Raw genomic sequence first — 23,876 nt, 5'->3', positions numbered from 1 at the left:
CTGCTCAATTTCTATTTTTGTGGGGCTTAAGGGTTTTTATGTCAGTTTATTTTGACCTTCACGGGGAAGTGCAAAGGGCCAAGTGTGATAAGGAGTGGGTTCAGATAGTATAGCTACATAAACACATTTTTGTTCTCTGATTTGATCTGTTAGTTTTGTTTTGTTTTGTTCTTTGTTCAGCTGGAAATTTTGAGGCATTTAGATAGAGAAGAACGTAGGCAGTTAGAGAGACCAGCACGGTGCTTATTATGGTTTAGGTCTAGATGCTCCCTCGAAGCCTCATGTGGTCATAGGCTTGATCTAGAGTGTGTGAAGCTGGGATTGATTCATGATGCAATGCTGGGCTAGAGGGCAAGAGGATTAAGGGTGTGAGTGCTTCCTGCCCTAAATAGTCTGGATAAGATAAAAGGGGCAGGGGGACGCTGTTAACTTTTCTTGTTGCCTTTGCTGCCTTGTGCGCCCCATGTTGTTTTTCCTCTGCCATGCTTGTCTGCCATCCCAGCCTTGGAGCCAGCCAATTATCGACTGAAACCTCTACGAAGCCAAATAAACCCCTTCCCTTCTAACTTCAGGTGTTGGGTATTTTGTCTGAGAAACAACAGAAAGTAACTAACACAGTGCTTGACACAATAAACATGACAGATGTCCAATAAATCACATTGACTATGATAGATGAGTGGAAAGATAAAAAATGGATGGAAAATAAAGGATGAATAGATGGATGGGTGGATGGATGGATGGTAATTTCTTACTTAATGTTTTCATTAATAGCTAATGTTCAACTTCAGCATTACTTGCTTTTAACTTATATTCTGGCTCAAACAATAATGCTACATCCAGACTTTTATTCCTTATGGAACTCTTGCCTTAATCCTTGTCCCTTACTCACCATATCCTATCAGTGAAAATTTCTGGACCAGATCAACTCCAGGCTACCCTTTTTGTAGGCGTTTGAACATGGTTGCTCATTGCTTGACCTGCTCTTCTTAAGTATTGAGTTTCCTCTTCTCCAAGACTGTGCTTACAATTTAGCTGCAGTACGAAATCATTTCTAACACCGTACCTGAGGAATATACTGTCTTCTCTGTAGGGAGTGGGGTGACCTTGTGCAGTGCTCAATCACTGCTTAATGATTGAATGAATGCATGAAATACATACGCGGAGAAGAGAAAGATCTGGTAGGACATCCAAATAGAAAAGCATTTTTAAAGTATTAACTTTAGTATCAGTAACTATGCTCAGAACCTGATTTTTGCGCACACAGCAGTGCTTTTAGCCTCTCTCCTTCAGATCTGACATTTCAAATCACACAGTGTTCTGAGAATTTTTTTTACTTCCCATTTCCAGTCCAGCTCATTTGCATCTCCTGACAACACAGCTTCTCAGTGTAGAAATGGTTTTTAGTCCTGCTTGACTAAGGTGTCTTGAGATTCCAAATTGGCATATTCTTGCTCTCGATTGTCACCAACAACTGATAAGCCACAGCCTCAAAGAGCTGTGTTGGCCCTCAAAGGGCCAGCTAGACTAGGTGCTGGAGCTGAGGTGTTTATAACTCATTTCTTCCCCCCAAGGCTCAATGGCTCATGGTGCTCATGTGTCCCAGAGGAGGCCAGAGCAGTCACAGAAGAGCAAGGAGTAAATACTCTGAGAGGAGGGTGTGCACTTAGGACCTGGATGCAAAGGCCCGGGAATATAGTATGAAGGGACAGAGATGTTGCACCCAAGGTTCAGAGGTACAGAAAAATGTAATTTGCAGGTGGACAGAGCTCCAGGTGAAGGAGAGAAGAAGGGAAGACTGAGCTACCTTGTGCTTTGGGCCACCCCTCTGGGTTGTTATCTCTGAGCTGGAGAAAAAGTAGGCACAAGATTAACACCTGGTATGGCGTTACTTCAATTTTGTCTATCACATTTACTCCTCTGGAAAACACAGTCTCCCTTGGAGACTTTAATGTGAGTCAGGCTCTTCTTCTTTGATCCACTCCCTGCAATAAGAATGTAAGGTGTTGGAAAGGCATAGTGGAGCACTCCTATAATAATAGCACTCTGGGAGGCTGAGGCAGGAGGATCACAAGTTCAAGCTCACCCTCAGTATGGTGATTTGATGTCTCAAAATAAAGAGTAAAAAGTGGGAATGAGGATATAGCTCACTGGGAAGGTCCTGGGTTCAATCCCCAGTACAACCACCACCACCAAAAAACAATAATGCAATGTGGCTTGCTGTCTAGCTACACTTAGATAATACTTTAATTTATGTACTTTAAAATTTTTTTTCCTTAGCCATGGAAAGGAGGAAAGTCTCAAATTCCTTTCCTTTGTTTCCTTTGTTGCTTTTTGGAATTTATATTCTCCTCTGTGTTGCCATGGTTTCTGGTCATGGATATTCTCCACTAAAGAAGGAAGCTAGTCATGAACCAAAAATTCACTTCTCAAACCATGCTGCTCCATGGGGTGTGTGCTCATGTGGAAAGAAAAATTTCAACCATGCTGAATTAAATCATATCCCTCGATATATTAAAATGTAGTGGTAAGTCTTGTACGTTGGAAAAAGCATGTTGTAAGGTAAACAAAGCTGGGTTCAATCTCAGTTCTGTTATTTAACTGCTATATAAACATGGATAAGTTTATCCCACTTTCTGCATGTAAAGTAGTAAACATTAATGCCTACCTTTACAGTTTATATGAGAAGTAAGCATATAGTCAGTACCAGTATATACCTAACTGCCCTTTCAATGTTTAACATTCCAGGGATCTCTTTAATGTGTTTATTTAAAACATAGCCATGCAGGCCTAGGGTTGCATGTCTGTAATCCTAGCATTCTGGAAGGCCGAGGCAGGAGCTCAACCTAGGCAATTTAGTGACTTAGGGGGAATCTGTTTCATGATAAACACACACTCACATACACACACACACACACACACACACAGAGGACTTCGATGTAGTTCATAAAGGAGGTCCTGGGTTCAGTTCCTGGTGCTGAAAATAAAAAGCCTACTTAATGGCATGTTATATGAGTAAATACACTTTAATCCAACAGCTGATATGATTAATGAACAAATATTCAGGTTCGTAAAATTAGTTCATCCCACAGTCGTCACTCTATACAGATCTAAAGTGTAACAGGAATATTGAGACTAAATAATGTATTCGCATTTTAATTTTTCCTCATTTATTTCCCAAAAATGTATCAGGCATATATCATGTATCAAGCCCTTATGCCAACCCCTGGATATAAAGTGGTACAAAGCAGATATTTGCAATTAATAAGACAAACAGGAATATAAGCGAGCATTTTCAAAGAAGCCGTGCACCTTCTATAGCAGAGTAGACAAGTGACACTTTCATGTCAGAGAGACTTTCAAAGGCCAGGAAAAACTTTAAAACTGCTTCATCACCTTCTATGGATAGATAAGTTGTCTGGTGAGGAGTCACATTATTTCAGAGTCTATCTATTCTGTCTTTATTTTTGCACTCTTTTCTTGACTTAGTGGCATTCTGTTGTCTACTTAATATGCTGACTAGTTAGGAGCTTATGTGGAATTTTCAGTGAACCAAGTAAAATAGAATCATCCTGAAAGAATTTGTGAAGCACCTCACATATGTAATGATCATAGTCTAGTAAGAATAATTATAACAACTCCCAAAGGAAGCATGCAGCTAACTAAATTAAGTCAAAATGGTATCATGAGGATAACTGTATTTTCTGTGTATGTGTTATACACTGTGGATAGCAGAGTTAGAGGAATAATGTCATTACTCCACATTAAGGAAATAAGAGATGATACTAAACATTCAGAAGTTGATGTCTAGAAAAAAATACTTTTTCCTAGAGATGCCTCACCTTTGTTTTCACTGTGGTTTTGATTCTCTTGTAACAAAAGCAGTGTGGAGAAGACTAGGAGCTGTGCTCTTTTCAAAATGGAATAATGTTTGTGTGTGTGTGTGTGTGTGTATGTGTGTGTATGTGTAAAAAGTATCTGTACATAAAGGACAGATAACATTCCCTGTGAAATGTTTCACATTAGGGGCTTAGTAACATTAGTGGGGGCTACCAGTGAGATCCTTAAGCTTTCTAGTGTAAAAAGAAGGGGTTACACTGAGTCAGGGTGGTACACTCAAAGAATGTGGATTCTGAGATCAGGAGGAAGAAACAGAAACAATTTGAGCTTTAGTTTCTTCTACACATCCACACATATCCAAATATTCCATACAAAAGCCAAGTGAAGAGTCGAGATATGTATGCAAAAGTCTAACATGCTCTTTTGTTTGTTTGTTTGTTTTTGTTTTGAGGTGTTTTGTTTTGTTTTGTTTTGTTTTTGGTAATGGGGATTGAACTTGGGTCCTTGCACTTGCAAGGCAGGCAGAGGAACTACTGAACCCAATCTCCAGCCCATGCTGTTTGAACTAACAGTGCACGCTCAATAAAGGAAAGTGGATCAGAAAACATTGCTGCATTACTTTTACACTTTTTCCCATTATAGTTTTTATGATATTGTTTAAGTTAAGGTATTTTCTAGAGTGAGAAAATAAGCCTCACATTGTATTTCTTCTTTTTCTTTTTCTTTAATAATTTATTTATGATGATATTTTTTTTAAATTGAGTTTATTGGTACATTTAGGGATACAGTACAGTTACATTCATTGTTGGGATCATGTACCTTTACATGGCAAGTCTTGATTCTCATTTTTTTCCCCTTACCTCTGCCCTCCCTTCACCCCCTCCTCCCCTCCCCATCTACAAACACTTTATTTTCATCTTTTCATTCTCTCACATTTTTTTCTTTTCCCTTTTTGTTCTTCCCCTACGTATCACACCTTCCCTACACCTTTAGCTCCTTTCCTCCCATTTCTAAATGTCAGTAATCTTATTAGAATCTTATGCATTGTTGCAGAATATTCACACCAGGGAAACTATTTGGTATTTACACATGTGGGACTTATTTATTTCACTTAGGAGTATATCTTCAATATGTATCCATTTTCCTATGAATGAATCTATTCTCTCGCTCTTTATGGCTGAGTAATATTCCATTTTATAGAAAAACCACAACTTCTTTATCCAGTTTCCAACGGATGGGCAAATAGGTTGTTTCCAAGATTTAGCTATTACAAACTGTGCCGCTATAAACATGGGTGCACATACTTCTCTGTGATATGATTCTTTTAGTTCTCTTGGAAAGATACCCAACAGAGGGATGGCTGGGTCAAATGGAACCTCCAGTCCAAGCTCTTTGAGGTATCTCCATATTGATTTCCATAGTGGTTGCACTAGTCTGCACTCCCACCAACAATGGAGGAGGATTCCTTTCTCCCCACAACCCCGCCAACATTTGTTATTGTGTGATTTCTTGATAGCAGCCATTCTTTGTGGGGTGAGGTGGAATCTCAGTGTTGTTTTCATCTGCATCTCTCGAATGACCAGTGATGTGGAACATTTTTCATATATTTTCTTGCTGCTTTTACTTCTTTGTATGAGAAATGTCTGTTCATTTCGGATGCCCATTTTTGGATCGGGTCTTTATATTTGGGGGGACTGATTGTTTTGAGTTCTTTATATATCCTTGATAATAGTCCTTTGTCTGAGGTACAGCTGGTAAAAAATTTTTCCCGCATTGTAGATTGTCTCTTAGTTCTGCTGATGGTTTCTTTTGAAGTACAGAAGCTTTTTAGTAAGATGAGATCCCAGTTGTTGATTCTTTCTGCTAGTTCCCGTGCTACTGAGGATTTGTTCATAAAGTCTTTTCCTATACCAATGTCTTCCAGAGTTCTGCCTAACTTACCTTCCAGCAAGTTTAATGTTTCTGTTTTAATATTTAGATCTTTAATCCATTTGGATTTTAATTTAGTGCCTGGCGAAAGATAAGGGTCTAATTTTAATCTGTGGCAGGTTGATATCCAGTTTTTCCAACACCATTTATTAAAGAGGCTATCTTTCCTCCACTGAGGATGGTGAGCTCCTTTGTCAAAGATGAGGTAGCTGAGTACATCTGCATTTGTTTATGATGATATTTTAACTGTAGGTCATAAAATTCCAACCGAACGCAATCTAGTGTTGAGTTTGCAACCCATGTGGGCTTCGTACCGTGCACAGTTGCTTCATGTTTTTGCTGGCATTAAGATCAAATAGTTACGAATACTTAAATATTTTAACAAAGTGAAAAGAAGAAGCAGGAAAAAGCCATACTCTCTCCTGATGTATCCTAATTTTGAGAAGTTTCACATTTAGAATACTGTATAACTTTACAGTAATCTCTTCATGTAGATTTAAGTGTTAATACCTCTGACTCATTTGGTTCATAAATTAAAGTGGAAAAAAGGGAAGTGACAAGCAGTAAATGTACTAATCCTAATCCCTAAAGGATTATGGTTATATTAATGTCCATGTTTACCTTCTTTTTGTGTAACAAGAAATTTGGCTTGTTCTTCACAAAATATTTAAAACTCTTCATGACAGACTCATCCTAAATTTTAAATCACGTTAAAGTTTCCTGGCATTACAAATTAAAACTATATAGAAACAACATAAATCAGTCTATCCTCATAATTTAGTGATTATGGGGATAATCACATAATATAGTGATTCATAATAACATTTTTATATGAATTAGGAGCTGTTTCAGAGCTTCAGATGAATCAAGGATTTTCTTTGAGTCATCAGGATTATGAGCAAATTTCAAAAGGTACTCATGATGACTACAGAATCAATTGTGTTCCTTTAAAGGCTCTCAGTTGAAGCACATTTTTTTCCCTCTTTTAAAAATTCTGACCTGGCTATTTTTAAAAAGTTTAGCTGGATTTGTCTAATGCCACCAACAGAACCTAGTCAGTTGAGCACGTGTTATTTTTTGATGCCCTACAATGAATATTTATCATCATATGCTACTGAGTTTGGGGACAGACTTGCTGGAAACTTATAGAAGAGAGCAGTAATGGCAGGATATACATTGTTAATTAGTTTATTCCATGAAGTGTTTAAGTTAAAATTAATGACATAAGAAGGATTTTATTAGTAAAAGCTTTAAAATCAAGACCTGAAAAATCTATTGACTCTCTTGCCTGTGAGTATGGATGGCTTTTTTTTTTTTTTAGAATTTAAGAATGTCAATATTAGTTTTCATTTACCTTGGAAAATACATTTCTTTCTAAAAGATTTACTGTATAGATCCTATCCAACTGACTTTCATTTACACATATTATTTTGATCATTAAAACTGGCCTTTGTGATACCTCCCTCATCATTAAAATGACAAAAAGAATTACTATGAGTAACCAGCCCAGATTCACTTATCTTTAGAAATACCGTGGCTATTTGAATTTAGCAAGTCCACCTTTTAGCTCTCACTTATGAAGGAAATATCATCCCACTCAATTATTACCCTAAATGACCTAAAAATTGTTCCTTGGGTTGAATCCTTCACACCGAATTCTCCATTCTTTCAGAAACCCACTTTCATCAATAACCATGAAATCTTCAGTGCTAGTAATACTAAAAATGAATCACATGCAATGAAGGTTATAAATTAGACAGAAAAGGGAAATGTTCTTCCTTAAACGAGCTACCGGACGTATTTGCTTGTTTAGTGGAAAGGTACTGGTTTTCAAGGCAGTGGGTAAGGAATTAATTTAATAAGATCGATCAAATTTTACCCTCATGAGGAAAGAACCTTTATATCAGACTTCTTCTGGCAAAAGTAAAGATTGTCAGTGTCACCATTTTACTTCAAAAGAAAAACTTCTCCCAGGATATTAGATCACTTTTACAGCAATCATTCAGATAAAAGATAAATGTATAATTTGCGTAAGGATCATTGAATAACCATTTAAAGCATTTCAGATGACATGTTCATATAACTTCTTAAGAGAAAAATAATGGAACGATGGCATGGTTCTATGATGAGCTACCCTGGGTTAATCTTTCTGCTGCTTCTCTCAGTGCATGGTTATTATTTAGTCATTACATAGTTGATGACATGGACTGGTACATCTTTTTCATGTATTCAACAAATATTTCTTAGTCTACCGTGTGCCAGGAACTGTTCTAGACACCAAAAAACTGAATAAAGCAAGTTCCGTCCACTCATGAAATGTGCATTCTAAAGAAATCAGGCGAAATAACAACAACAATAACGATAACAATGATAATAACGATAATATATCTGTATGGAAGTCAGTTATTTTGTTATTGTCAGTGGTGGTGGAAGTAGTACAAATAAGCAGTGCCAGTATCGTAGTATTAGCAGAGTGTTTAAGGAGTACACAACTGGACAGTGACGGTTGCATTCTGTACTGCCCACATTGCTTTAGCCACACTTCCTTGGTTGAAGTTCCTGGAGTGTTCCAAGCACACATTCTTGCCTTAGGGCCTTCCTACTGCTGCTTCTTCTGCCTGGAGCACTGCTCCCTCCCTCTGGCATCTGCCCCTGTCCCTTTCAGAGGTCATCTCGTTAAGGAAGATTACGCTGGCCACTTTATTATAAATGACAGCTCTCATAACTTAGCTTTTAATGCCAAATCCCCCTTATCTTGCTCACTTGCTTACTCACTTTCCTTCTTTCCTTCTCTCTTCTTTTGTTTCTCAGTGCTAGAGATTAATCCCAGGTCTTCACGCATGCAAGACAAGTATTCTACCGCCAAGCTACATCCTCAGATCTACTCTTGCTTTAAGTCCCGGAGCACTCATCACCTTTATCATACTATATAATTTAGCTGTTATTTTTATTTTTAATTTACCTCCTCATGGTAGAAAATAAGCCTCATGACGTCAGGGATCTCCATCTGACTTGTTAGCTGGATTATTCCAAATACCCAGCCCAGAACTAGCACAGAGTAGGCATTCGGTTAGTATTGGGTTAAAGACAAGATGAGGACAGGGACAAATTGGGATGCATACATGACATGAGGTGGTTTATGTTTCAACACAGTCATTGGCTCCTTTGTGGAAAGTAGATCAAGGGTGTTGTTGGGTGCAGGAGAAGCAGACCCACCCTGGAGGAAACAAGAGTATTATTAACAGGTGAAGCCAGGGCCAGCTGCCATGGTGGGGAGGAGGTGAGCTGTGCAAGGGTACTTCACATATGAAAATCATCTTTCATAATAAAATAGCAATAAAACTTGGGGCCAAGTAATACTGGTGACATTCTGTACTTCACCAGTGAATGTCATCTCTACAGTTTAGACACAATTTAAATAATGATGAGGCCTGGACAGTTTGTGAGTGCACAGATATAAAATTATTTTCATTCTCTAACAATTTTAAATGAAAATATTATTGAAAGCCTAAAATTAGATGCCACTGTCTTTTCCATGAATATCTTGAGGCAGGAAAAAATATCTTCAAAGAATGCCTAGCTAATGTCAATTTTTCATAGTATTTTAATACATTTGAATAGATTGATTATTAAATGCATGATTCCATTGTTAAAGTAACCATGTATATGTGTGTTTCTTTAAAAGAACATTTAAAATGTTTAGATGGTTACACGGATTAGCCCCAGCACCATTGCCTCACTGGAAGGAGATTGTTTTATGTAGCTGGAAACTGAGCCAGTAGCCCAGATGTCAGAAGGAACAACTTATCCACAACAAACATGGTATCTGGAAGTCGTCAGATCACGTGTATGTCAGTATAAGAGGTTCTGTAGGACCTAACCCAGAAAGAATTTCCTCCCATATTTTACAAACTGCACCAGGATTATTGATATGGCTTATCAGTCTTTAGCATAATAAAAATAACAAAGTGGAGGTATGGGTGTGTTATTAAAGGCAGTTTTAGTGACCAAAGCAAAAGAAGACAGATATAGTGTGTGTTAGGAAACCATTTATATATGCATGCTCATCTTCAAAATCTTAGAAACTCAAAAGCTCTAGCACCATAGATTTGTTTTCCCTCATCCACTTTGCTACTTCAAAAAATAGTGCTGCGTAACAGCACAGGCCATGAAACAAGGTTCTTATCCAAGATCCAAACATTTAAACATGATGCAATTCTTGAGAATATAATGTTAAGTGAAATGAATCAGTCATAGGAGGCTAAATATCATTTTATATAATTTAAAAAGCAATTATTGCCAACTGGGAGGCAGATTAAATTGTATGAGTAATGCACAAAGCAAAATAGAGAAATGGTAGGAAGCAGGAAGGTAGATTTTATAGAGAGAGCAAGAGGACTTGGAGATGGTGGAAAGGGGAGGGCCAGGAGGGAAGGATGAAGCCAAACTGATTGAGATATGAAGTATTTGTGTACCAATTCCCCGAGATAAATGCAGTCATCATGTCTCTTAAACATGTACCAATTTAAAACGGTCCAATTATGTTCAGTATATTTAATTTCGAAAGGCAATGAGGTGTCTTAATACATTTCTGAAAGGTTTTAAGAAACTATTAAAGTTTAAATGGTTTTAGTGTTGGGGAACATCACATTTAATTAAAGAAAAAGTTAATTTTAAGGGCTTCTTCCTTAAGGATGCTAAATAATTATTTTTTCTAGAGATTGTGAACCTCAGTGTTGAAAATGACGTTCCAAAAAAGATGGAACTCTTTCAATCACTGGGGCAGTTACGTTTACTAACGTTGTTAATTTTTTTAAAAAGAGAAAAATATCTGTCTGACCTTAGGGCTTCCTACATACAAGGAAAAAAAGTTCTCGTCTCAAGAGAATGAGTGGTGGTGGAGTGTGAAGACTGCAAACATAATAACCACAAGGTTGCTCGCTGTGGGAAGGGTTACAGGGTCAGCAGACTTGCTGCTTTAGGCTCTGCGATACTTGGCTTGAATCCAGCCTCTCACTCCGTAAAGGGAAAGAACATTGTCCCTTTCTGTCTCCAGTCACCAGCAGAAGCCACAGATGCCTGTGGTCTGTCCGACTCGCCCAGACCTCATTGCAGTTTGCGCTGTGGTCCCTCGTGGAAGACACAAGGGTCGGAGCTTAAGAGGGACAAGAGACTGACAGTCACCTCCAGCTCACCAGTTTTATGCCTTCAAGGAGCATCTTTTGGCTACTGTGTCAAAGTGTCTTGGTAAAAATAAAAACCCCTAATAATAGTTTTTTTTTAACTAGAAAATAGAATAGATGATGATTATTTAGTTAAGGTCGGTGGAATCCCAGGGACCCCCTTCAAGGATCAGGAGAAAGCTCCTGAGGCTGCTGCAACTATCTGCTGGTTAGTGCACGTGCACACTTTCCCAGGAAAAAGATTTAACGATTTCCTTTATTTTTAAAGTGTCTATGACACCTTCTTCAAAGATTTTCCTTACATTAAAAACCATTGTTGACAGTTGCCAACTACAGTACTCATGTAAGCAAATCATCAGCAAATGTTCCACCAAGTCTTAAGGTCCACATGTAAGGAAGGGAAGGAGGGAGGGAGGGAGGGAGGGAAAAAAAGAAAGAAAATGGGAGTACCTGCCTTGCAGGGGTGGAAAGAGGACTGAAGTGATCATTCATTAAAATGCCTCACACAGTTCCAGAACTGTGGCTGTAAGAATCACATCCGTGTTACCTGGTGAACTTTTTAATAAAATCCTTAATTTTGTACACCTGCTCTTTATAATGTACAGTACCAGCTAGTGATCTTTCCATTCCAGTCAAAATTACCACATTTTTAACTTATCTGTGTTGATCTTATCAATATTCAAACTCTGGGCACCTGCTTGTATTTGAAGTCACTATTTTTGATTAAAAAAAATTATATGTGAGCATTTTCACATTGTGGTATTTGTTTTTAACCCTGTAACTAAAGGAACAAATCTAAGCTGTTGAATAGTGTATAATAAACCCAATACCACATACTTGTCTTTAAGCAATCATGTAAAATTAGAAAAGTATCTGAATGAACATTATTAAATTTATTGGATTTGTATACTGAGGAAATACTAACTGCATATAAAGTTTTATGGACCTTTTCTCTTTCCTTAGAAAAGAAGAATGCTAGTGAATTAACAGATTTGATTGACATGTTCTTATTTTTCTTCCACAGCACTTGTAGTGAGATTTCTGACCAAAAGATTCATCTGGGAATATGATCCCACCCTCGGTAGGTCAAATTTTGTTTCCTCCTCCTCACTAATCAAAGATTATGACCCTACAAATGATGACATATTTTGTTGCAACATTTTCAAGCCCCTTGTAGCTGTTTTAAAAGTGCAAAGAGTTATCTAACCATTCAGAAAGGCCGTCTAAGAGGCTAGTTGTGTGTCTCATTGTGTCTGTGCACAGAACCCTGCAAGCTTTTAACTCAGAAATGAGGAAATGAGGTCAAATCTGAGACAAAAAGGAACTGGGTGCTGTGTGATGCTTTCTCATCAGAAAAAGGAAACATCATTCTAATTGGAGAAAGGAAGATATGGACATAGCAAATCTGGTGTTGAGTAGAATGAAATGCCGAGGAGAGTAACAGAAAAAGAAAACTTCTAATCACGGATCTGGGAGAAGTTTAAGAATAAACTCTTCCCTACCTTGTCTTGTTAAGAATAAATTATTCCCCACTTTGTCTTGTTACCAATAAATTGTACTAAAGTGTGTTTTTAAAAACAAGAAACAAAAAGGAATGTTTGTGGATCTTGAAAGTAGCAATGGTGTTTATGTTTACACTATGGCAAAGACGATTTCTAAGCTCTTTTGTTGTTTTTTTGCCTTTTGTTTCTTTCCCCCTCATTCTTTATTTCACTGTTTTTGCTCATTCATTTGTAAAATATTTATGAACTGCCTTCCATGGGTCAGTACTATTGTTTAGGTACTGAGGATCAATCAGTCAGAAAAAGGAGAAAACTTCTGTGATTTTTAAGCCAATAGTCTAGTAAAAATGAGTTAATAAATGGATAAATATGTTAAGTAGTGCTAAGTGTCAGAAGGAGAACTGGACATGGAAGAGGATCACTTTATTTCTTCAATATTTAAATTTCTACTCTCTCTACAACTATTTTAGCATGAAGTACAAGGTGACTACCAGGCATTTTTTTTTTAATGGTTAATCAATTTTCCTCCTTTTTGTTTGTTTGTTTGAGACGGCGTCTCACTATGTAGTTCAGACTGCTCTGGAACTCACTGTGTAGCCCAGGCTGGTCTCACACTCACAGCGATCCTCCTGCCTCAGCCTCCCAAGTGCTGGGATTACAGGCCTGGGCCATCACACCCTGCACCTTCCTCCTATCATTAATCAATAGCTCCTACCCTTCCATGTCAGTTCCAGTGCTGTCTTTATCTAGTAAATCATTGACAATAGGATACAGCTTAGATTTACTTTTCACATCCAATCCCACAGACTTTTTTTTTTTTCAGCTTTAATTGAGTTTATTGGTACATTTTAGGGATACAGTACAGTTACATTCATTGTTGGGATCTTGCACCTCTACATGACAGGTCTTTGTTCTCATTTTTTTCCCTTGTCCCTGCCCTCCCTTCACCCCCCCCTCCCCTCCACAGACTTTTGATAATTGTATGCTCTATACAACAATTTCTCAGGAAAGAAAATATTCCATTACTGTTTTGCAAAATTATTTTGGCTACTTTCTCTAAGGTATTTTCCAAGGTCAGTTTTAGCAACTGTCATAATTTAATTGGAACTGAATTAAAACTATAATCTTTGTCTTCATGATATTCGATCTGTCAATCTAAGGGGATAGCATATCTCTACATGTATGTATTCTTCTTTGGTTTTGCTCTTAAATATTTTGTTCCTCAAAATTTTTGACATATTTTAAATATAGCCATGTTTTAAGTTTAAAATAAAATACTTAGATCAATAAATGAACCTGGTTTTTAGAAAATCATTCTTATTTTTCCCACCCAGCTGAATACTTATTTCCTCTTACGTTTTTGCTATTTACATAAGCCTTATATAGATTATGTTGGAATCTCAGTGATACATGAGAGTTCAGTAGAATAATACTAATTGTATGTTTTTTCTATCCATACATCTCAATGAAAGACGAAGCTTACAAAAATGATCCCATCCATTTCTTGAACTCTCTGCATGTGTTCCAGTGATGTTACTTTTAAAAGTTAATCTTAGGTGCACCATTTTCCCTTTTGTTTTGCCATTCTGATAACAACCTGTATTAATAGAAATCAGCTTCCATCAGCTGTCCTCTCCTACGAGTGACAAAGCTTCGCTGAGTGACCTTTCACCATCCTGCTTGGAGGTCCGCAGCTGCTAAGCAACCAGAGCTCTCCTCCCACTTCAGGAGTAACCAGTGCATGACTCACCCGAAGCGAGGGTGTCATTAGCTCTGGATCTATGTGGGCATATGCCTGTGTGCAGTGGGAATCACTAATGTTTTAGCATAGCAGAGACCCCATCTACTTGATTCAACAGAAATCAGTAGTTCTTGGGTTTAGTTTCACACTACCAAAGGGAAGACTGGATCCTTTGTTAAATACACAGCTACTTTGAAAACTTCAAAACCACCAGCAAGAAATAGCATGCTCATTACCAAACAAAGCAGTATATTTGTGTAAGCAAACAATTCTTGAATTCTGAATTCAGTGTCTTCTGCAGAAACATCGGCCTAGTATTTTCAACTTGTAGTAGAAATATGGCTGCATGAGAGGCTAGAGACTATGAACATCATTCTACATATTAACAAGAATATTTACTGTTTTGAAATAATTCTCCACAGAAAATGCTTGCTACTATGGTAACAAATGATCCCAAAACTTTCCAGTGGAGTTCTTTTGTTTTGTTATTTTTCCCCCTGCTGTTTTGTTTCACATTTCACACTCACCAGTGCTTTGATTCTGTCCTTGATTCTTCTTGCCTTCTTTACAATCCCGTCTATTTAATTTTTTGTTTTGTACCTGAAATCAAACTCAGGCCCTTGTGCTTGCAAGACAGGCAGTGGAACCACTGAGCTAAACCCCCAGCCCTACGATCCCTTCTATTTGAAAAGGCTCGTACAAGGAAAAAGACACATCAAGAGCAAATGATCTCAACTGGACACCAAAGAGAAGTGCTCGGCAGACTCATAGAAATATTTAGTCTCAGCACTGCAGGGAACTTGCAGATGATAGTCATTTAACAAATAAGGAAATAGGTCCAAAAAAGTGATTTTTTAATCCAAGAGTGGCTGGTTTGTGGTAAGGCCATCCATGGAAGTCAGTCAGAATTTTTACTTTCACACAAATCAGCCATACCAAGTGCTACCTACCTGTGTTCACCATATCACTGGGTTGAAATTTGCAAAAAGCTAAATTAGTATAAGGATTAATCACATGCAATTCCTCTTTGATCATTAATTCCTCCCAGACTGAACAAAATATATACTTCTGTTTATAAAAATGTTATGGATGGAGGTTTTTAATCTTTCATACACAGTGAAATTCAAATATAATTTCTGTATTTTTCTTAGAGTATGTAACATTTTGTTTCATTTGGAAGGACCTTCTTGACATTCATCTCCCACACCTTAAAAAAAGTCTCAAATTATCACTTTTGTTAATATGAAGAAAATGGAAAGTACGTCCAACACCCAAACACGCACATACTTTCTTTTGTGTTTTAAAACAAAGAGCAGAGCTTATTACATCATGTATTTAGGTTTGTTTTTTTTTTCAGAACTATCTCAGAAAACCTTGCACTTACATGTACAATATTTTGCATCTGTGGGTAACAGTTCCACTGTCTTATATGTAAGGAAAATGGGCTCCGAATGAGAAAGACAGATGCCTACAGGAAAAAAAAATGCTCAAAGTAGTGTGAAACCAGTATTCATCTTAGATGAAATCACTGCTACCACCCGCTGCTAAGTCTGGGGCAGACGTTCTCTCATTTCCTGTACTTTACCCTTTTTCATTTCAGTTAACAAACAGCCAGAGAATCACACAACTTCATACAATTTTCATTCTATTCTGCTTCCCCCCCTACTGTGGCCTTCTGTGGTTGAAATACACACCCTTTTTATCATGGAAGCAATGGAAAAAAAACGTCCCTGTCTCACAGACAACTTTTGGTGCAGAAATGGAATACAGCCCAGAATTCTGTTTTCAAGGCTCCAAGGCTAATGCCAGTCTTTCAGAAAGAGAAGTCAGTACAAAGGACACAAAGGACGGTGTGCGGAAAAGCCAAAAGGGTGTGGACCTGTAGCATATTTGATGTTATCTGGGCTTTTTCTCGGTCTGCAATAATTGAGAAAACACTTAAAAGACAAGTGGCTGCTATGAATAGCATTTTAGAGCATTCAGTCATTTGAAACTATAATCACTTATTTAACATAAAAGAGTAGAGGCATGGAATGCATGTTATGAGAGTGACAGTAATAAAAAACACGCTTACTGAAATATATTGAACAGAGAGTCTCATTTCAAAATGAATTTCTGGGCAATGCTTCAGCGGTGTGCATTCCGTGATGTGGTCATTGTACAACAGGTAGAAGGCTAAGATCCCCTATTAAGCTTCTTTTCTGCATTTTGGATATGAGATTATATTTGCAGTGAAAGGAAGATAAAACTGTGGTCTCAAAGAGCTGCAAAACGGGTGAAGAAAGTTAGCTGGATAAACAAAAAGATAATAAATGCCCCCATGAAAAAATAAATTATAGGTTAATTCATTTGAGAGATTAGTCATTTGGGTATTTTAAATGCAAAAGTTCAAGTTAATAACTGTGTTAGTTATCTTACTCTTTTTGTGGTACCATGCCTTTCTTGGTAGCTACAAGGCCCTTATTTGATTTCTCTTTATTCTCCCCTATGTCCCTATTCTGAGGATCCTTTTGTCTTTCCCATAAATATATTCTAATGTGTTTGATACTAAGCATGGTGTTTCCAGTTCTGAATTCCAAAACCAGACTTGTGGATTCAAATCTCACATCTACCACTTACCATCTTCATAACTCTGCACAATTTTACATCTCGGTCAGTTTCCTCTTATAACATGGAGCTAAGAGTAAACTATACTTCATAAGATGTTCGTGAGGATTATGTGAGTTGACATAAATAAAGCATTTAGAACGATTCTTGTTCAAATAATAAGCAGTGTGCTTTGGCTGTTGTATATGCATATGAAAATAGGCTTATGTATGTCTTGAAAAATGTATATAAATTTAATTGTGTTTTATACATATTTCTAATCTTAATAACAAAATGTGGGATTTTTAATGCCCATTCATATTGTTAGATGAAAAAAAGTGTTATACTTTAACATGTACACTGCTGTAGTGTTTTCAAAAAGTAAAATTTTGGAATTAGATTATGTTCAATGCATTTTAATAAGTGTTTTGCATTACTGTCATTCTCCTAGAATTTCTAATCCATACATAGTATGTGTACCGATTCTCAAGACTAGAGCATTCCATCCTCTACCCTTAGAATATACATCTAGTTTTTTGCCTCCTATTCCTTAGGTATGCTGTGTTCAGCGTGTCTTCCCTTTGATAAATACCCCAGTTACCTCCATCATGAGCTTCTGCTAATGTCACTGGGGGAAACATTCCTTCCAGTTAATGGTTCTCAGACTTTGTGTGCATCATAGTCTCTTGGAGGACTTGTAGGAATGCAGATTGCTGGATCTCAGCCCCAGTAGATGGGGCAATTTGCATGTATAACATGTTGCTGTGATGTTAATGATACTGGCCCAAACAGTACTCGTTCAGAACCACTGCTGTACTCTAAGAACCTGGACTAGGATTTTTTGCTGTACTTTATCCCTGGGGGAAGATTACTAGGTCTTAGGGTAAACATGTATTTAATAGCATTTAGTTGCCCTCTGAAATGCTGGAGCAATTCTGCATCCCCCATTGCTGGTACAAGGAAGCTCCCTATAACCTAAGAAAGCATCATATTATCTGTCTAATTTTGGCCAATTGTATAGTTGCAACATAATTATATAAGCTTTCCTCTGGTAAGTAGCCAGGTAAAACTTCATTTAATATGTTTTCATTATTTGGTCTTCCTCCTCTGAGAATTTCTTTTTTATATACTTTACCTGTAATTTCTTTCTGTTCACCTGTCTTTTTCAATTTTTAAAGATTCCTTTGCAGTTTAAATATTCATTAGTAGCTTATTACAATTATTTTCTCCAGGTTTTCAAAATTAGTTTTATTGGTACATTTTAGATATAAATAATGATAACATCCACCACAGGGAATTTGTACCTGCACGTGATGTATCTTAATTCTTTATTTCCCCCTCCCCTTCCCCTTCCTTCATCCTCTCTCTGTTCCCCTCCTTATTTGCAAAACTTGGTTCCCATTTTTATTTCTCCAGGTTTTTCCTATTTGACATTGCATAAAATTTCATCATTTGAATCTAGTCAACACATTTGTTTTTAATCTCTTTTGTGGAGAGTGTACATGAGTTTTTGTATTTTTTTATGTCTTATACTTTTTAAACTAAGTTTTCTTTTCACATCTTATATAGATTTATATCTTTAATCTGGATTTACTTTCAGTCTTGAGGGGTCCAGATTTATTTCTCCATGTAACACACCCGAATCTTTTCTCTTTGTGGGGCCACCTCAGTCATATACTCAGTTTCTGTACAAACCTGGGTCTATTATTAAGGTCTTGGTGTATGAATTTGTCCATTCTAGTATTATATCATAGTTTTTAGTAATGTTACATACTTTGCATTATGCTATGTTAGGTAAGTTTATTTAGATCCACAATCTGGGCTTTAATTTTAATTGCATTGAATTTTAAATTAATTTGGGGGAAATTAAAATCTGTAAAAATTGTTGCTCATCCATTTTTTTGGGAGGGACAATATTACTATTTATTCAACTCTTGGTTCTGTTTTTTTTTTTTTCCTTTTTGTGAAGTTACAAATTTTTTCACTGAACAGTTTTTTTTTCCATTCTATACTACTTTCTAGAAATAGTCGTTTATTTTATTGCTACTGACAGTGATCTCTAACTTCCCTTTCTGTCATTATATCTTTTATTTATTTCTCCCTGCTTTATTGCATTGTCTACAGTTGATAGCTCATGTTGAATTATACTTTTACATTATAGCACATATTTTTTCTTGCTTTGACATGTAGCCTTTTTTCATGGCAAGGAATTCCTATTTTCAGTTTTCTAAGCATTTTGAAAAATCTTAAGCAGATATGAGCTTTATAGAAAAAAAAGAGCAATTTCTTCTTGACAGAGTTAACCATGAGATTTCCCCCTTTAATTCATTAATGTGTTAAACTGCACTGATAAGCTTTAAATACTTTTTCCTAAAACTCTATTTGATCATTATGTACTTGTTATACTATCAAAATCAATTGAATAATCACTTATTTAGAATTTTAAATTATTTTCACATTTAGAATGACCGTAAAATTTTAACTTTATTTTCTTTTTGTTATTCTTGTACTGCTTGTTAATGAACTCAGTATAATTCCTATAAAAGAAATTAGTTATAGTTTTCCCATTGTAACATTTTGTCTTTTTTCTTTCTTTTAAATTTTTTTTCTGTTTCTCTTCTTTGCTAAGTAGAGTGCTTAGCACACTTTTTCTAATTTTTCTTTTTATCTGATGGTCTCCTGAAAAAAAATGTGTAAATTTACTGAAACACTGCTTTGGTCTTCTCTGTGATATGATAATTTGTAATCACTCAAAATTTATAACTGGGGATTACTTCTGCTGAGTTTATTTTTTGTTTTATGGCATGAATGTTATGAATTTGATTTCAGTTGTAAGAAATCCAATGTCAATTTGACTCATGTCCTTTTGTAAGTTATGAGCTTTTTTCCTTTGAATCCCTTTAGACTTTTCTTCATCATTGATATCCTTCATTTTCACTGCTACAGATTTACATAGACTTTTTTCTCATGTATTCTATTAGTCATTTTGACCTTAATTAAGTCTTTCAATGGCTTTAATCCAGGGAAATTCTTAGTCATTACAACTTTCAAATATTCCCATGCCTCCCATGTATTTCATTCTCTCCTTTGAGAATCATTTTATAAAGAATAACATCTCTGGTTCTATTTTCCATATGTCTTATTAAATTTTCAATTTGCATTTTCCTTATCACTTACTGACACCTCCTGGAAGAGTTCCTCAATCCCCCCGCCATCATCTCTGTTTATCATTCATTCACTGAATCCTTTATTTACATTGTTCTGGTCTTCACGTAGAGCAACACCGGTTTGCGCTTGTTTTTTGACCTGAGGTTTTCATTTATGTGATGAGAGCTAAATTCAGGGCTACTCAGTCTTCTTGTACTACTAGCTTCTTTTCAACCCCTCATGGCTTGTGGACTCTGCTGTTGACTCACTGACCGCCAGCTGGTACTGAGCAGCTGCTGTTTTCTGCTTTAAAGAGGTTACATGAAAGAAAAATCTGCACTGCTGCCTCAGTGCTGCTTGGCTTCCTTCTACTTTAGGTTACTGGTCCTTATCAATCACCTTGTACTTCCTCAAATTTTTCTCATAGCATTACACCATTTCGGTAAGATCTATTTACCTCCTTCTAATGTCCAAGGTTAAGGACTAGAAGGAAAATAGTAGATCCTGTCTGCACACAACCTTGTTAGGAAAACAAATTAATAGTGATTTCAGAAACTGTTTTTTAGAAACATGAAGGCTGACTGCATTTTGTGGGAAACCACCTTCTCATTTTAGGATGTAGAAGAATAGTTAAATATAAAAAAGCATTAAGAAACTGGTCTCCCAGGAGAATAAGATGGAGCCTTACAAGGAATGAATAGAGGAGAAAGAAGAAAAGAGGTCCTCCCCGTGCTATACCCTGAAAGATAGGAGCCTCCTTGTTTGATCTTAATACTGTCAAGAGCTCTCTAAGTACAAAGATGCTATACTCATGCACATCCATCTTCCCTTTCATTTTAAGAACCAAATCAAATCTTGCATTTATTTACGTTTTTGCCTTCTTTATTTGCTCATTCCTCAGAATCAACCTACCGACACCAAGCAACCATCGATGATGAAGTTGTTTCCATGGAGATCCTAGATACTGCTGGTCAGGTGAATAGAAATTCAACTAAATTATTTTCCACATCAAATAAAAATATGCCTGCGTAATATAAGCGAAATGAAGGCACTTTCCTTCAACTAACTTTTGTATGCCTAGAATCTTGCTCCTTCTGTTATCCAGCCATTTCATAGATCACATTTCTAATAGCCTGGGTTATTTATTTGGATGTAATTTGTTCCATGCTTCAAGAGGATTTTGAAAATACTATAATATTCACATATCTAGTTTAAGATATCCCACCTATATTTTGTGGCATAGAAACATACTAATTGGTTTTCACAGCAAAAGATGTTTTGAAATGCTCAGATAAATTTAAACAAATGTTAGCTGAGAGAATTCTCAGAGCCTTTAGTACGCTTACGAGTGAGGTGAATCATTAAGAAGGAAATTGGTATATTTTTGTACTCCAAAATTCTGTGACCACATGTTTATTAGATTCAGAATATAATACTTTATTTTGGAAATCTCTCCTGTAATACTGCTATATGTATCTGCTTTGTGCTTAGTGAGATCTGAGATTATAGAAAGGCTCATAGATAAGTTTAGTTTCCAAATATAGAAATGACCACTGAAATAAGAGTTACGCTGAAGGTTTCCATGGTGATTCATCAATGACCTCTGACCCAAAGAGATGCAAATTCAATTGTTAACCCAAGAAATGTTCTTGAAATGAATTTTACCCTTTTTCTTTTCAATACTGCCTTCTTATGCTCTGACCTTTGTGAAGCTTTGGCAGCCCCCAAAAGTCCTTTAAACCTGTGAAGGTGATGAGTTTTCAAACCATACATGCTACCTTCCTATGAACAGCTTTCATCTCCTTTGAGAATCACTTCGAATGAGTTTCTGTCTTTATCAGTATAGCATAATATATTGTGTTACTGAGGTAGAAAAAAACAAACCCCTATCATAAAATTGGACTCTATACAGCTTGTCATTTTATTCTGTCCTGGTGGGCTGTCAATAATCTAAAAAGACAAAAGAAAGAGAAAAAAAATCTCCCTAAATTTTGGCCTTAATAGTTGCTTAATTTGAGCATTTATACCCAAAGTGTGGGTCATGGATTACTTATCTGGTACCAATTTGTTAATTCCCTTATTGTAATGAAAAATCTCAAAGCTGATATTCTCAACCAAGACTACAATTTATTTATATTTCTTATTGATCACAGATTTAATGATACAAGAAAATATTTTAACAAAAACTTAAATCTAGGATTAGAAACTTCAGTTCTCTGAAATATTTTGCTGTAAGTAATGCTTCCATTTCAAGGTGATTGGAGAAAGTAAGCTTGTATAGGTGGAAAACCAAGGCATTTAATAAAATTGGATGTAAAGGGTAGTAATTAATGATTGCCATCAGCATTAGCAGCATCTGTACATTGTGATTTCCTCCAGGGGTCCCAGCTGTTGTTTTTCTTTGCCAGCAGGAAGACACCATTCAGAGGGAAGGCCACATGCGCTGGGGGGAGGGCTTTGCGCTGGTCTATGACATCACCGACCGGGGAAGTTTTGAGGATGTGCTGCCACTGAAGAACATCCTAGATGAGATCAAAAAGCCCAAGAACGTGACTCTCATCTTGGTTGGAAACAAAGCTGACTTGGACCACTCCAGACAAGTGAGTACGGAAGAAGGGGAGAAACTGGCCACAGAATTGGCATGTGCTTTTTACGAGTGCTCTGCCTGCACGGGCGAAGGGAACATCACAGAGATCTTCTATGAGTTGTGTCGAGAGGTGCGACGCAGGAGGATGGTGCAGGGCAAGACCAGGAGGCGCAGTTCCACCACGCACGTCAAGCAGGCCATCAACAAGATGCTCACCAAGATCAGCAGCTAGGCACCTCTGTTCTTGCACGGGCCCTCCAAGATGGGTCGGGCCCTCGGAAACACTCTCGTGCCCTTCCTTTTCCCTCCAAAAGCGGAAGAAAAAAAAGTCCACTCCTAGTGTTGATTCTGGGACATGTCTGGGCTTCCCACCTTCCCAGCCTCCCACTCACCTGCCAGGAAATTTTAGAGTGTCATATGCAATTCCAGCGCTGATAATGTCTCCCTTTCCTGCTTGCATAGGATCCACTCTCCTTTAGTTTGAAGATGTAATCACCAGAGTTTCTGAAATGGCTGGCTTCGTATTAAATTATTTTTGTGTATCTCGACCTTGGTTAAATAAGTTGAAGTCTTTTCAAAGGCATTTTAAAATTCAATTTCTTGTGGAAGACTGCACATGATAATCATACATGTCTAAGAAAGTAGAAAGTACAGTAAAAACAGCAGAAGAAAAGCTGAGTTACTGGAACTCATATTAGAACTGTAGTTCCTATTAGAAGTGAGGATTTTCTGAAATAAATCTTACAGTTGTTCTTTAGTCTTTTAGTTTGCTCTTAAGTTGAACCATGCCCTCAGCAAGATGTTTTACTGTAATGAAGCTTTCATTTCCATTTGAGTCGGTTCCTTCAATGACATTATAGCCTAATTCTTCCTCTTTGGATCAAATAAGATTTCAATTATAATAGAGGCAGCAGAGCCAGCTGCTAGGGCTTTTCTCCCCAAAGTCTAGGGTGATGTAAAATATTAGGAATCTTTTCACTAAACCCTGACTTTACTGTCTGCTAGTAAAAGAGTTAGAATTAGAGACCTTTAATCATCTCCTATTCTGTTTATCAGCTTATCAGAAAAAATAACAGTCCAAACAACAGGAAAAATAAGAATGGATCTAAACTAACCCTCCCTCAGGAAGCCAATTCTCTATGCCAATCACAGTCAGAAAAATTAGCATCTGCTTCATTAAGTTGGCCACATGACTTCCTTTAACATTTTGGGTAAATTAATTCATTTAAGAGAATTCAGAAGGGTGGGGGTTTAGCTCGGTGGTGCTGCTGCCTGCTTTGCAAGTGCAAGTCCTGAGTTCTCCAGAACAAAAGTAAACAAAAGAAAAAAGAGTTCCCTGGTACAAAAAAAAAAAAAAAAAAAAA

The 23,876-nt window shown here is 36.9% G+C and overlaps 1 protein-coding gene across 2 annotated transcripts in view; it reads left to right on the top strand.

Moving 5' to 3' along the window:
- The window catches only part of Rerg (RAS like estrogen regulated growth inhibitor), a 108,868-nt gene extending 85,041 nt beyond the window's left edge, over positions 1 to 23,827 (top strand). The window contains exons 2-4 of one of the 2 annotated variants that reach the window (XM_010638436.2): positions 11,974 to 12,030; positions 20,827 to 20,900; positions 22,337 to 23,827. In XM_010638436.2, the coding sequence (XP_010636738.1) occupies positions 11,974 to 12,030; positions 20,827 to 20,900; positions 22,337 to 22,744 (539 nt within the window). In that variant the 3' untranslated portion in view covers positions 22,745 to 23,827. Of the gene's footprint in view, positions 1 to 11,973; positions 12,031 to 20,826; positions 20,901 to 22,333 lie in introns of both variants that reach the window. The other variant, XM_010638435.2, reaches the window with a different exon arrangement.
- Positions 23,828 to 23,876: the final 49 nt, after the last annotated feature.

Source organism: Fukomys damarensis, unplaced genomic scaffold, assembly GCF_012274545.1.
Source record: "Fukomys damarensis isolate Sample0158 unplaced genomic scaffold, DMR_v1.0_HiC HiC_scaffold_19, whole genome shotgun sequence".
In the NCBI taxonomy this organism is placed as follows: domain Eukaryota; kingdom Metazoa; phylum Chordata; class Mammalia; order Rodentia; family Bathyergidae; genus Fukomys; species Fukomys damarensis.
This window is presented reverse-complemented; position numbering and strand designations above follow the sequence as displayed.